Raw genomic sequence first — 15,742 nt, 5'->3', positions numbered from 1 at the left:
CATTACTCTGTGCACAAACTGTATATTTCACCTCAGGTCCATGGTATGACACTGGGCCATTTCACAATCAAGAGAGCACAACAACTTACCATACACAGCCAACAGTCACTGATATTAAACACAACAGGACTCAGCAATCCTATAGTATGATGAAAATGCAGTAACCAATTTATTTCTGCAAATATTTCATTCAACAAATATTTGTTGATCACCTATATGTGCCAGGTGCAGAGCTGAATGTGGAGGAAATGGTGATGACCAAGACGAACATAGTCCCTGTCCTCGCTGATGTTTTAGCCAGAGAGAAAGGCAGACATTGACCACTATCTACCAAGATAATTAATTAATCATAACTGGGATAAGCAGCAGGATAGATGCTGGGAAAGCTTTTAACCAGCAGATCCAACCTAGGCTGGGGTCTCAGGCAGAAAGTGACAATTAATGAGGGATACAGCTAGGAATTAAGTAGGAATTAGTCAAACACAAATAGGTGTGTGTGTGTGTGTGTGTGTGTGTGTGTGTAAGAGACAGAGATGGGAGGAGACAAGAGGGAAAGGGAGGAGTCTAGGAGGAGTATTTCAAGCAGAGGTAACAAAGACCCAAGGAGGGAAAGAGTTTGGGGTATTGGAGGAAGAATGAAGCCAATGTGGTGGGAGCGCAGCCAATGGGAGAGATAGTGACAAGGGTGAGGCTGGAAAGATGAGCAGGGGCCGGACCCTCCTAAAGGTTGTGGCCTTCTCGTAACTGCAATTAGAGAATGCAGGAAAGTAAAGCAAAGCAGACATGGACCAATATGTCTGAGCAACAAGGATATGATGGTGAATGAAATGTCTCATCTTCCAGTTTTCTCTTACCGCAAAAGAAAACTCGGCCTTATTCTTGGGAACAAATTTAGAAGGCAGGCACATTTGACAATATGAGCACTAAAAATCCCACCATCCTAACGTTTTCTAAAATTTTATGGCCTTTTCTTATAGGGATCTCAAAAGCCCTTTATGTGGGGGACAGTAACTAACATAATTAAACATACAATTAAGGGTGTGCCAGGCACTTTTTAAATATATTCTATTATTTTAATCCTCACAAAATTTTAAGATAAATCCTCCATTTTTTAACTGAGGAAACAGAGAGTAAGTAAATTGTTCAAGATCAGAAAACTACCAAGAGGCCTGAATTCTGGACCGTCTGACTCCAACGTCTATGTACTTTTCCACAGTAATGACAAAGGCCTTTTTCTACATTGACCCATCCTCTGGTCAAAACAGGGTCATCGCTGTAAACTACTGGTGTGGAAAAGCCTGGTGACAGTTCTCTGTAGGTTGCCAAAAGGTAACATGTTATAATGTGAAGAATTTAAATGTAATTATGTTATTTCAGTAAGCAAGTGCCTCCCCTCCTTTATTTTAATTGGAAGAGCTTCTTTGTCGTATATACTGGTCCATGAATACCCTCCATCCTGACCTTGCCCCAAACTATCGAGCTTCACCCTCTAGCTGGCCTTCAGCATGGCAATCTGGATTCTTTAAGGACTCTTGGAATGCTTCTCAATAGAAAGGAAGATCCTTTATCTTCAACAGGATGCTTCCAAGGTGTACACCAATGGCTTGCTGGCCCCCTCCAATGTGCCCCTTCACTGCTGTCTCTCCTCATCAGCTCTCAGCCCACTGCTCACTCCCTCTCACTTCACCACTGCTGCTGCCTTTCCTCTCCATCTCCTTCCCACTTTCTTTCTCATTTCCTTTGCCACTTAGTCCATACCCCTCAGGCTTTATATGAGTAAGCTGGCCTTTTACAGACTTCATGGGCCATTTTCCTGCCACCAATCACAGTACAGGGGCCTTCAATGTTTCTCTGCTGTGCTTGTCTATCCTGGATGGTGATAGGGCTACTGTTCACCAAAGAGGGAGATGGTTCTTGTTCCTCAAAAAGGAAAGGAAGCGGGGGCGAGCCCTGTGGCCTAGTGGTTCAGTTCAGAGCACTCCACTCCAACGGCCCCAGTTCAGTTTCCCGACACGGACACACACCACTCATTGGAGGCCATGTTATAGTGCCAACCCACACACAAAATAGAGGAAGACTGGCACAGCCATCAGCTCAGGGTGAATCTTCCTCAGCAAACAGAGGAAGATTGGCAACAGATGTTAGCTCAGGGCAAATCTTCTTCAGCAAAAAAAAAAGGAGGGGGAGAGAGAGGAAGAAAGATGAGCTGTTTCTGAGACACATGCAGGAAGAGACTGCTCTCTGAAAGATGAAGGGGCATATTTGTGAGTATGTGTTTTTCCCTACTATGTCTGAAAAATGTCAATCACCAAAACCTCAAAGGATTGCATCTTTCCTGGTATTTTTGCATTCATTTGGGGGAGGAGGTTGTTTGTCATTTGATGGTTTTTGTTGCTTTGATTTTTGGTTTTTTATTTTTGTTTGGTTTTTGCCATCCTCACTAGTGACACATGGTACAAGTTCTTAAAAGACTTTTCTATCTTCAGAAACTAACAAATACACATTCCTGTTACAACGAGGAAAAGCAATTAAACTTTATGAAAATAAGTAAATCCCCTCTCCCAAAAAAATCATTACGCTAGGATGACAGAAAACATCAGTTACAAAACCAAGTTGAGTACTTACAGCTGAACACAAATTTTCTAATGTGTGGGTTGTTCACGGGTATTATCCAATTCATGACTTTCAACTAGATATTTTGGCATGTTATGTTGAGTATTATAAAGAATTCTGAAACAATGTTGAGATTGGCCATTAAAAAAAACCCTGAAAATTGTTCATAGTGTCTAGAATACAACTTGTCTGTTCTAAAAATATGATAATAAATGTTATATTATCCTAAAGGTAAATTAATTTTTATATAACATATTATATAAAATATTATAATAATTTATATATTATATAGTTAATTTATATGTAATATTATAGTATTTATATTATGATTTTATATATATATACATACACACACACATACATGTATATATTTTTCACTAGCTTTCTGGGCATTTCCCTAAGTAGGGCAATCTCTTATTTCTATTAAGTAAAGAGAGTATGAACATTACTGCAATGAATGCTGCATTGTAAATGTAAGCTTTTCATCTAAATTCCTATGGAGAAAGCAGTTTCATTCTTAACTAAGTAAAGATCAATCACTCTAATATCATATCTCAAACTTCTGTCTCAACTGTGGTTCCCATGAGGGGTTGATAGCTTTTGTTTGTTTGTGTGTTCCTTTTGTTATTATGTCTTGTTTGTGGGGAGGCGAAATTTAAAGTACAATTCTGAGATCATGGTCTGAATATGGAATGTACAGACTAAAGGGAACATTCTCTCTCTCTCCCTGGAAATTCAACCTTAATACTCCATACAGACATGTCAAGTGCTTCATTAAATTTCCAGTCACGGTAAAGTAAAAACTTCTTTTATCTCCACCACTATTTTATTCCAAAAGAGGGGGGCAAAAAAGCAAAACAAGAAACAAAGGGTCCAAATCTCACAGCCTGGACTTTTCCCAGCAGTAAGGGCTGCTCACAAAGGAAGCTCTCATGAAGAAACTAAGATGCACTGGGGGATTTACTCACCAGTGTCATTCACCACCAGGAGGAACACTGCAGAACTATCTCACAGGAGAGTTTAACCTACCTGCTAGCACGATGAAGTCATTCATCGAGAAGCCGGCACTGGTTGTCGCCTTGGCAGTTCATATTACTAAAAAAGCAGTGGCGGGACTGAAAAGAGGAATTCACATTAACATGCTCTGAGAAGACTCTTTATTTCTTATTTCTGGTGAATAGCACCATGATATTTTACATGTTTTAGCTCTTGATATCCAAAACATTTAAATTGATAGACCTTTTAAATCTATAGCCGTGAACTTGGGACTTGCCAATATTTCTAATGGAAGTCTCCAAAAGTACATAACAATACATATATCGACTTCTTGTTTCAATGAGTATCAAGATTAATTGTCCCTGTAAAGGTAAATAAATATTGACAGAGGTTTCACTTTGGTCCATATTTTCCACTCAAGTCAATAAATCTTGGTATTCACCTCAACTGAAGTCAATATCAAATGATCGTTAATTCATGGTATACTCGACTAGAAGCCAAAACTACAGTTTAAGATATAGAAATGTAGTCATGTAGACCAATTTATGTTCAAAATAACTACATGGAGTGAAAAATCACCAAATCGTTTCATGTATTTAATGGAAATAAAATTACAACCTACAGTCACCAGGAAGATGAAAGAATCTGTTATTATTCTATTATATTTGGATTTCTCTAATATACAAGTGATTCTTTTTGTCTTTCAATTCGACATTTTGCTTCTTTGCTTAAAAATTTAATTCCTGCTTGCACTCACTGGTGAGTTTTGTATATGGATGAATGTTTATATGAGAGAGAAAAAAAAGAAAAAGAGAGAAACAAAGGAAGGAGAAAGAGAAATTCAAAAGGAAAGAAGAGAGAAGGAGGAAAGAAAGAGGAAATAGAGTTGAAAAAGGAGGCCAAAGAAAAAATTGGTGAGAGGAATTGAGAAACATAAAAAAATAAGGAAGAAGAAGAAGGTAATAGAATCAGGAAGAAAAAAATTTTTTAATATCATCACTGATTAGCTGCATATTTTCATAAATTTCAGCAAAAAGATATTTATTTCTTTCCAATATTTTCCATTTAAGAAGATGCTGCTGCCCAACTTTAATGACTTAAACATCATAAATATCCTAGTTTTTCATTTAAGATCTAAAGTGAAAAAAGCTATTACCTTATATAAATAACTCAAAGAAAATTTAGAGCATATATTTTTTACACAGTAAATTTAGACAAGTTCATTAAAGTTTTCAGGGATTGAGTCATCTTAGCTAATAATGGAAAAAATAATTAAATATTACTAACAGGTGGATGGTTCATACGAAATTATGGCACTTTTTATTTCCTATGAAGGCATACCAACATTTGAAGACAGGCTTCTTAAAAGGAATTGCTTATCAACACTAGAAATTGACAAGCATATCAAAAGAGTTATTGATCTTTGTAGTTTTCAAGCCCAGATGTATTTGTAGTAAAGCAAGCACCAACGAAGACTGAAAACATTAGCTATTTGATATTACCCAGGGAGAGCTTTGCCCATTAACTGGGCTTTGAGTCCACATTCCTGAGCACTGCATTTCTGATAGTCACTGCCTCTCTTTTAAGTCAAAACAAGGTTAAAAACATCTGTCTTTGCCTTTTAAAATTTGATATTAGCCAGATCTTTCTGATTATTGTTCATATTAACTGAGTACTTTATATTCAATAAAATAGTTTTTTAATAAATGCAAATTTACTTTAAACATTATATAGTTCCTAAGAATTATGAGCCATTCATTAGCTTAAATTTACCAGCCAAAAAGAAGTGATGGTAACTGGGAAGAGTGGGTTACATAAAACATCTCTAGCTATCTAAGACACTCCTTCCAATCACTAGGAGGATTTTGGAGGTGAAAGGAACCTTGAGATCATCTCATGCAACAGCTTCACTTTTAAAAGAGGGAAACCAAAGCAAGAAAGAAGAAATTTAGCTAATTAGCAGCAGCGGCAAAATGAGAATCCAGTCCTCCTATTTTACTAAAAAGTTACTGTAATCAGATCCACTTCCTTTACTTTTCAGAACCTTCCAAAAGGCAATTTGGCAATGAAATACACAACATTACGTATTACAATATGTAATGTAATTCCAATATACAATATTTCGCTAACATCCCCCAACAGAGATGATTGAAACATGTAAGATTTTCAACTGAAGAATAAGTTCAAAATTCTTTCTCCAAAATATATGTACATATAAACACTGTCCCAGGGATATTACAAGTGTGATATGGTTTTAGGCATGGAAATATCAAGATACTAGAAATACAAAATGATAAACCCCATCTTTGTGCTTTTGAGATATTCTTTCAAAGCAATAAACAAACCAATAAACAACAACAAAAACAAGATAATATTGAACTGAAGCTTGAAAACACTTCTCTAAGAAGCCTAATTTAAGTCGTAAATAACAGTAAAAATTAACCACGGAAAAAACAGTGGTTAATGATGATCAGCACATGCAACAGCATTGAAACAAGAGAGCTCATGATATATTCCAGAAATTACCAGTTCTTCAGCTTAAACATAAAGGCGTCTAGGAGAGGAAAGTGAGAGTTGAGGTCAGAAAAGACAAAGCAGGGGTCAGAGCTTTCCAGTGACTGGAGTTTGTCCTGTAGCTTCACGGTAAGCCACTGAAGGATTAATATGGTCAGAATCTCCTTTAAGAAAGATCATTTGACATCAGTGCTGAGAGTATGTGGAAGACAACGATCCTGGATACATAAAGATCTGTCAAGAACATTTTTGATCATCCAGGAGAGAAAAAGAACACGAGGATAACGAACAGATTTGGGTTATAAAGAAGAAAAAAGCCATCTCCTGGGATTTAGGCTTAGAATAGAGAATGACATATAGGCTTATAAGGTCAAATATGAATTCAGTCTGGAATTCCCAAACTGCAGAAAGAAATGCAAAACTACTCCGAAGCAACATAATCTAAATGTAGGCTCTACAAGATTTCCTCAGAGAAAGTCTTGTGCAAATGAGTTCACAGGCCCAAATTATAAACCTACAGAGAAATACTTCTTCATGAGAGAGAATAAGCAGACACGAACTTTAGCATTAGACATAAGCCAGTAGGCCCATAGAATAATCTGATAGAGATTATAAAATAAATTTATTTAATAATTGAAAATGTAAAATAAGAATCTAAAATCAAAAGAAAGAAACAGGATATTTTTTAATGAAAGATTTTTAAAGAAGCAAGCAGAATTTCTTGATTTTGAAAGTATAGCTACTGTAAGGAAAACATCAACAAATAGGCTAAACAACAGATTGGAAACCACTGAAGAGAGTAGAGTGGAATGCAAAGCGATATAGACCTCAGGAAATCCCCCGAAATGAATCACAGAGGTGAAGAGAAAAATATAAAAGAAAAGTTAGGAGATATCAAGGATAGAATAAAATGGTCCAATATAGGACTAGAACTTCCAAAATAGATTAAAAGCTATTTGAAGAGATGATGGATGAGAATTTTCCAGAATAAAAGACATGAATTATGAGATTCAAGAATACTAGGAGACCCAAGAAGAAAAAATCAAAATAAATCCAGATTAATAGACACATTGTAGTAAAACTATGGAACACCAAAGACAGTGAGAAGTAACTGGAAAGAACGTCAACAAGCAGATTACTACAGAGGACAGCAAGAGCCTCAGCAACAAGAAAAGCCTTAAAAATTGGAATAATATAGTCAGTGTGCTGAGAGGAAATAACTGTCAACCTTGAATTGTATGATCCGAAAAACTATTATTTTAAAACAGAGATGTTTTCAGACAGACAAAGGCAAAGAGAGTTTACTACTCACCAGAATATTGCTAAAAGAAGACTAAAGCATACACCCCAAGAAAAACTATATTGAACCCAGGAAGAAGGAATGGGATATAAGAAGCAATGGTGAGAAAATAAATTGGCAAATAATGTGTATAAATCTAAATCATCACTAATTGCATCAATAACAATGGCCCATTTGGAGGTCATAAGCGCAAGGTGGAGTTAAAACCCTGGGCAGCAATTGGCACTTAAGCTGGGGGGCTGAAGGGGCAATCCGAGTTCGTGTGTTCTACAGTGCTCACACATTTCAGAAAGGGGCCAATATTGTTAAATATGCACATTCAATATTTATCAGTGTCTATTAAAAAACACAAATAGGATATAGTAGAGGGGAAAAGGAAAAATAAGGAACATTCAGCCAATCCTTCAGGGAGCGAGGAAGAAGGAAAAAGAGAAGTAGAGGCAAAAAAAACAGAAACAAACCAAAAACAGGGCAAATACAAAGCAGAAAATAAGGTGAAAGAAATAAATCCAAACAAATCCATAATCACAGTGGATATAAATGAACTAGAAGAAAGAGAATGACAGATTTTATTTAAGAAACACAATCCAACTATGTTTATGTTGTTCAAGAGAGATATATGCAAAAAAACCTCCACTCAGTTTCAAAGTAAGTGTATGAAAAAAGACATAACTGAAAGAAAGCTGGAGTAGCTATATAAATATAAAACAAAGTAAACTTCAATACAAAAACTATGATTCCCTAATTGTTACAAAATCACAAAATGAAAACTTTACCATATGGGAAGATACCATGTTTAGGATTTGTAGGTACCTAATATCTTAACCTCCAAAGTATGAAGCAAAAATTGACAGAATTACAAGAAGCAAATTGACAAGCTCACGATTATAATGGCAAATTTCAACACACTTCTCTCAATAATTAATAAAGAAGACCCCAAATTAGTAGGAACACCTAAGTTTTGAACAACATCATTAACAAGTTTGATCTCATGAACACATATAGAAGTCTGTACCCAAAAATTATTTTTCCAGCTCATGTGAAGCATTTATAAAATTTGCCACATTTAACCACAAAAAGCACAGTACAATAAAACTCAGTCAAAAAAAATAACGAAAATCACATGTTTAGAAATTTTAAAGCATATTAAATAATATGTGGGCCAAAAGAGAAACATTGGAAATTATAAAATATTTTAAACTAAATAATATTGAGAACATTATATATCCAAACTTGTGGAAAGCAGCTTAACCAATATTAGAGGAAATTTATAGCCTTCAAGGTTTATATTAGAAATGAAGCAAAATGAAAACCAATGAGTGATTCCAATTCAAAAATTTAGAAAAAGAACATCAGAATAAACATTTTTTTAAAAAGCCTTTTTTAAAGAAAAGAGAAAACAGCTACAAAATCCAAAGTGTTGGCGTTTGGATTTAAAAAAAAGGAAGGGGCATAAATGAAAACATTAGTGGCGTAAAGGAAGACACAGAAACATTAAGAGACAATGCTTAAGCAAATACTATGAACAAATGTATGCTAATAAATCAGAAAACCTAGACAGAAGAATAATTTCCCAGAAAAATACACTTACTAAAGTTGACTCAAGAAGAGCAAATCTGAATATAAACCTTAAAAAATTGAATATATGTATGGAATTGAATTGAATGTAATATGTAACTGGTTCCCAAACTACATCAACCTAGTATTAAAGAGGAGTTTTTAACAAACCTTCAAATAACCAGTAATCTTACAGAAACCATTCCAGAGAACAGATGGAGAAAGTGGCAAGTCAAATCAATCTAAGTAAAAAGATGTTGGGATTTTTTGTGAAGCTCGACAAACTGATCCTAAAATTCATATGTAAATATAAATGACTAAGACAGTTTGAGGCAGATGAAAAGAAGATTTGCCTTATAGATAATCAAGACTTACTGTAAAGCTGTGGCAATTTAAAAAATTAATGTTAATGGCATCAAGATAAAGAAAGAGATCAAATGATCTGAATCTAGATCCTGGAAACAGACCCACACATTTGTGGGAACCTGATATATGAGTGAAGGAAAGATGAATTGTTCAATAAATAGACCCAGAACACTTAGCTAGTGATACAAAAAGGATAAAATTAGAGCCCTACTTAGCACCCAAATACAAAAAAACACATAAAAACAGAAGCTCAATCACTACTATTGGGAATGTGAAAGCATTAGGTGCCAAAGTTTAAAACACCCATAAACCAGGACCCAGCAATTTCCCTTCTAGGCATTTAACCTAAATAAATTCTCGTACATGTACACAAGGCAACCCAAAAGAGATGCTCAGTACAGCACTGATTGTGATAGCAGAAAAGTAGAAACAACCCAGCTCTTTCTAAGAAGAGGAACAAATTAACCAGCTGTGGAGTATTCATAGAATGGAATGTTATACAGCAGTTAAAATTAATAAATCTGTTGAACCTTTATCAGCACAGATTAATCTCAAATACAAAATGTTGAGTGAAAAAAGTAAATTGAAGAATGATATGCACAGCAATAATACCACTTACAGACGTTGTTAAAACATGGCAAAACATCATATACAGTTTACGGGGGAACATAACGCAGTAAAAGTACAGACATGAACATGGAAATACTCCACACCCAGCCCAGGCTATCAGAGAAGAGGCGCGGGCCTCTAACTACATCTCTAATGTTTTATTTCTTTCCACTTGTTTCTATTAAGAGAGTTCATCAGCAAATCTGTAAAATTTTAATATCTGGGTACATAGATATCTTTATCCTACTCTTTTTCATACATTTGAAACATTCATAATTAAAAACAAAATGAATTATTAAGAGTATATGACATGAAAAAAGAAGGCAGATATTTCCTTTTAAAAATTCTACCCACATGCAGGTTTCCTGAACTCAGGCCTAGAGCTACTCCACAAAAGATGGCTGACCAGAGCTGATCCACCCAGGGCGAGTATCCGAACCAAAGAACTTGGCCTGTCCTCCGGGTTTTGTGAATATGGACTAGGGATAACGCTAGAAAAAGCCTCTATGGTGGTGATTTCCAGACCAGGATTTCAAGTATCAGTAATTAAATAAATTTTATACACACACACAGACAGCATCGTTTCACAAAAGAAAAAGCACCATAACACAGAAAAATTAAGATAATATCTAAATAAACAAAAGTCTTTTAAATAAAATCAATTTATTTTCATGACTGTTTTCCTCATCTTTCTCATTTTGTCTCAGAATAGTGAAAAGTTCGTAATAGACTAGGAAGAGACCATAAACCAACGTTTGGGGACCACTTGTCTCGGGAACATACTCAGCATTCAGTTACCAGCCAGAGTCTAGATTACCAACAGAATTGGCGTTACGATAAGACATTTGCAACGACTTCAAGTAGATTTCAGGGATTACGTGACAAATTTTGAATTTTCTTCATCAATTCTTCCAGTTTCATGTTCCGGTGAGAAACACAGGCTGTCCAGGACTAAATGTACAATATGCTATGAATCTCGTCCCATTCATCTATTGCCAGTTATGAAAAGTTATTTCTTTTGCTGGATCAAGAAGTAATAAAATGTCATCCATTTTTGCTATACCTTGCCTTATTTTTGTTTAAGTCAGTAAAACATGCACAGAGCATATTTAAATACTAGAGAAACACTTTTAGTTGAGACTAAAATCCTTAAAAATAAATACTTTTTAATCTTTCCAAGTTCGGTTATTAATATTATTGCCTTCAATTCTCAGCACAGACATGCTTTCGGTTTCCTGGGGTCACTGACATGACCCCACCGACTTTGAAGAAAACTTTGAAAGGAAGAGTTAATGCATAACATTGGAAATAGATACGAGGCTACTTGGAGTTTGCAGCCAAGTGGAGGCGAGAGGAAGCTGGAAGGTAAAAGGAATGAGCTCTTTATGGAAAACAAAATAGGCCATCAATTCAGGGACAACATCAGTCAAATCAATTGTGTGGATAGCATAATTTGTTGAATAAATGAGTCACTTTTCCATTCACTCCTTCGCTCAATTCCAAAGCCATATAGGTTTACCCAATTTCAGGACTTATCCACGGAAGATCATTCTGGAATTTCTACCCAGGAATCACATATAAAAATATCTCCCTTTGATATATTTTCAGTCGAAGTAGAAAGGATAAAATAACTACTGTGATAAGCACAGAGTCACAAAATGATGTCAAAGATCAAGTTAAATTTATCTACTCAACATAGGTTTAATGCTATTATATAATACTACCTATCTATAATACTATTATTGGAGAAATAATAGTAATTGGAGTAACCACTGAAATTAATCCATATTTAGAAACATAAGCATACCTATCTCTCTTTCCATATTTAAATAGAATAGAAAGCTATAGTCAGAACAATGTGCAATCTTGCCATTCAAGCATTGAAACCTTCACAAATTATTTAAGACACTAGATTCTACAATTTTTGCTTTGCCTCCAACCATACCATGTAATTCACTCACTTCTTCAAAAAGACAGTGAGCATCTGCTAGGTACCAAGCATCGGGGCTCAAAAACAGAGCTCACAGTTAAGCTGTAAGTTATAGTTTATTTGATCAAGTTGCATGCCTTATAAAACTTGATTCTAAATATCTGCACAACACTACATCATTTTATTTTCCTCATCTTTGAAATGAATAATTGATCTTTCAGTCTCTCACAAGACCTGAGTGGTGTTGCTCCCTTCTCAGACAGCACCAGGAGCTCCCACCAGTAACAAAACCACAGAGCTGCCTCCTTCACTTTGCAGCTCCCTCAGAATCTGATCACGAACACTGCGGTCTGCTTTGAATAGTGTAACCTACTCTTCAAAAAATATGCACTGGGTAAGCTCCTCAGATGGAAAATGATTTAATCTGTAGTAACATTTGACTGTGCATATAATGCTGTGTGAAACAGGAGCAGCCCTGACATTTTATGAATAGGGAAATGAGAGAGCGTGTTAAAGAAGGTTTGACAGCGAGAATGAAAGAAAGAAGATTCAACTTAAGCTGTTGAAAGCCTAACAAGATAAAGACAGGCAGGAAAGAGTCTCCTTAAATGTGATGAAATAAGGCCTGAAGGGATGGAACGATAGAGAGATTGACGAGTATACACTTTGAAACAGAAGATGAATGTGTTCAACCTGACAGTAACATGCGGTTAAATTAATCAAAGTCCCCCTAGCCTTAAATGGTAGGAAAGAATACAGATTTATGCAGCAATCAGCTTTGATGGCAGGAGGAAAGTTTGAGATAGACCGAAGAGGTAGAGCTTTTGAGAGAAAATCATTGTTATTTTTATACGGCATTCTCATAGACCATAAACGTTGACTACTGGCCACGTCACGGTCTTCTCCGCTTTCCTTGCATTTTATTTCCTCCTCTTTCAAAAGTAAAACAGGGAACAAATAGCAGTTCTTACTACCCAAAGGGAATATTTAATTTTAAGTGATTTTGTTCTTGTGATTTTTTCTTTAAGATTTTATTTTTTTTCCTTTCTCTCCCCAAAGCCCCCCGGTACACAGTTGTATATTCTTCGTTGTGGGTCCTTCTAGTTGTGGCATGTAGGACGCTGCCTCAGTGTGGTTTGACGAGCAGTGCCATGTCCACGCCCAGGATTCAAACCAACGAAACACTGGGCCGGCCCCCTGCAGCTGGAGCACACGAACTTAACCACTCGGCCCCGAGGCCAGCCCCTGTTCTTGTGATTTTTAATGATGAATTTTTGAGGAAGAACATTTCAGAGACTAAGCCTATTGATGAAATTAACAAGTTGACAGTTTACACTGCCCAGTTCTTCCTCTCGATCTCCCAAAGGCATGATGCTGCCCCAAATACCAAGCCTACTCTTTGCCCCACTCTTGATCCAAGCTACTCTGCCTTGCAAAAATGCGTCTTACGAAGTCGGATACCACAAGATCCAACCACTGAAGAGATGATTAAAGCAGGGAACAGATGAAAATCTTTTCAAAACCTTCTCAAGGATAAGCACTGAAATGAACTAGCTCTTAACTTACTAAAATATCCAACTAATCAGAACACCCCACTGAATATATTCATCACCAAGGTTTTATTAAATACCATTGAGACCTTCCTTTCACCTACTTGCTTTAACCAAGAGCATAGTCTTTTAAAGCAGTTATTCTTCAAGGGAGGGCAGAGGATAGTGATGGATCCTAGAGCGTCTGTATTTTGTCAAGGCTCCCCATGTGGTGATTCTGATTCCTCTTACTACTCCAAACTTCCGATTGAGAATCATTGCCTTACTGGGAAGAAAGCTTTTCTTTATATATTAAACTGTTCCACCTACGGTGCCATTCCCCTTCAATCTTCTCATTAAAAATCAATGATGGTGATAGAGGGAACAGAGGAGAATAGATAGATGGCAATAGTGAGGATGGAGAGGAGACTCCTGTTTGAAACTCACATCAAGGTTAAATCCTTCCTGCTGCAGTTTAGTCACTTTCCTCTTCCTATGAGATGCATTTGGAAGACACCGTGCTTCTCTTAATAGTCTTTCATACAGTTGAGGACAGTTATTAAGTCACCTCTAAACCTTCTCAATACCAGTCATCCTGATTCCATTCATCTTTTTTCATCAGTGCTGTTTTCCAACCCGTTAATCATTTTCATTGCTCTCTTCTGGACCCTATCCAAGTTCTCCACGTATCTTTAAGCTTCTGTGAATTATGTGACCGGTTTATAGCTTTGATAAGCCTGGGTGGTGGAAAAGGTAGAATCTCATCACAACAGACTATAAATGTATATGGGGGGGAGCACAGGGATGGAGAAGCACATAGTTCCATTGTATGGGAAATTTCAATGCAAATATGATAGTCACCTAAGTCTTCATTTCTTTGTAATTATTTCTAAACACACCGCATTAAAATATTCTGAGCTACAATTAGAGTCTGTATTTTACAAAGATGTCTTTTTAGTGCCAACCTATGCCTGGTTCTTTTAGAAAATAGAGAAAAGACACTACAGCCTTCAAAAGGTTGGGTGTTTCTTGAGTGGAAATAGCTTTTTAATTGCAAAGAAGTGCTATTTTGAAAGAAATACCTCTGAAAATTGGAAAGACTGGGGTATGTCCTTTGTATCTCCAATATTCACTATTTCCATGGCTTTTCCAAATGAGGTTAAGTGGCCCAATCCTGAATATACTGGTAGTTTGGATACTACTCTAAACTATGAACCAGTCATTTGCAGAAGCCCTTCAGTTTCAAAGCCATTAGGCAGGTTGTATTTATGGGAGGCAGCAGGGCACAGTCACAGTGATTGGTGGCTAGCCACTTACAAGCTGGGAACGTTCAGCAAGTTGGGACTCCTCTTTGAGCCTCTGAGACAATCATAGAACTGCATCATAGAAGTGATGTGAGCATTTGGTAGGAACGGTGCCTGGCACATAGTAAGCATAATGACACTACCAGAAAAGGAGTTGACTATAGTCGCAAGTCATGAGCATGGAAAGCAAATGGGGCCATGCAAATCTGTTCCCTTGGATATGAAATTATTATACGGATGCCTCTTAGAATAAGATAAAGCACAGTGGTTATGGGAAAATCAGAGAGCAAGAAAATACTGCCGGGGTCAGTGGCAGAATATCTCACCACGGAGAACGTCAGCGACCTGCAGAGTCTAACAGGAGTCAACTGGAATTCAGCAGTTGCCTCAACGAGCCTTAAAGATTCTCTTGTATAGAGACACCACACCCATCTTTGGAAATATATTCCCATGTTAGAACCAGACGTGCATATGGAAATTATTATTATCCCTTGGCTACGGGCTTCAGTTATAAAACATGTGTGGTGTTTGTAACCTAAAAGAGGGATTTCCTCAAATTTGCTATAACAGTCTCTTTTTTTCTAGGATCATCATTATCTGTACCTCATTTAAGATCAAGTGAATTGTCAAATTAACATGTTTTTGCAGGAAGCCAATTCTGTTACTTCCTTAAAGAGAGGGCTGCTCTTCCAAAGGTTATCAGCAAGCTGCCATGCGGGCTTCTCATGCCAGCTGCCCTTCCTGACTGGCCATTTCCCCTCAGGCTGGAGATAACCCTGCAATGACTCCGAATTCTTTCATTCAGTATCTGATTCCATCTCCATCATAAAGCCTTCTCTAGAACACGGCTGGACCTAGGCATTTCCATGTCTTGGTTCCTTCCTAAGATCCCAAGCTGACTTTTGGTTGAACTTCAGTGGAAAAGCCAAATCATGTGACATTCAGAAGGAAAATGTCTTTTTCTTGATTCCATTTTTTAAACATACAGTAATGAAAAATAAATATTTACAGGCAACTGTGATGA

At 36.6% G+C, this 15,742-nt stretch overlaps 1 protein-coding gene across 10 annotated transcripts in view; it reads right to left on the bottom strand.

The window, feature by feature from the left end:
* MECOM (MDS1 and EVI1 complex locus) overlaps positions 1 to 15,742 on the bottom strand; it is a 533,910-nt gene that overhangs the window by 361,489 nt on the left and 156,679 nt on the right. Inside the window, exon 1 of one of the 10 annotated variants that reach the window (XM_046658721.1) lies at positions 3,643 to 3,667. The exons of the other annotated variants lie outside the window; for them this stretch is intronic. Coding sequence (XP_046514677.1) covers positions 3,643 to 3,667 — 25 coding nt within the window. Of the gene's footprint in view, positions 1 to 3,642; positions 3,668 to 15,742 lie in introns of those variants that run through there. 10 annotated transcript variants of the gene reach the window in all.

Source organism: Equus quagga, chromosome 4, assembly GCF_021613505.1.
Source record: "Equus quagga isolate Etosha38 chromosome 4, UCLA_HA_Equagga_1.0, whole genome shotgun sequence".
Lineage (NCBI taxonomy): Eukaryota > Metazoa > Chordata > Mammalia > Perissodactyla > Equidae > Equus > Equus quagga.
The sequence above is the reverse complement of the archived record's forward strand: the minus strand, read 5'-3'. Positions and strand labels throughout refer to the sequence as shown.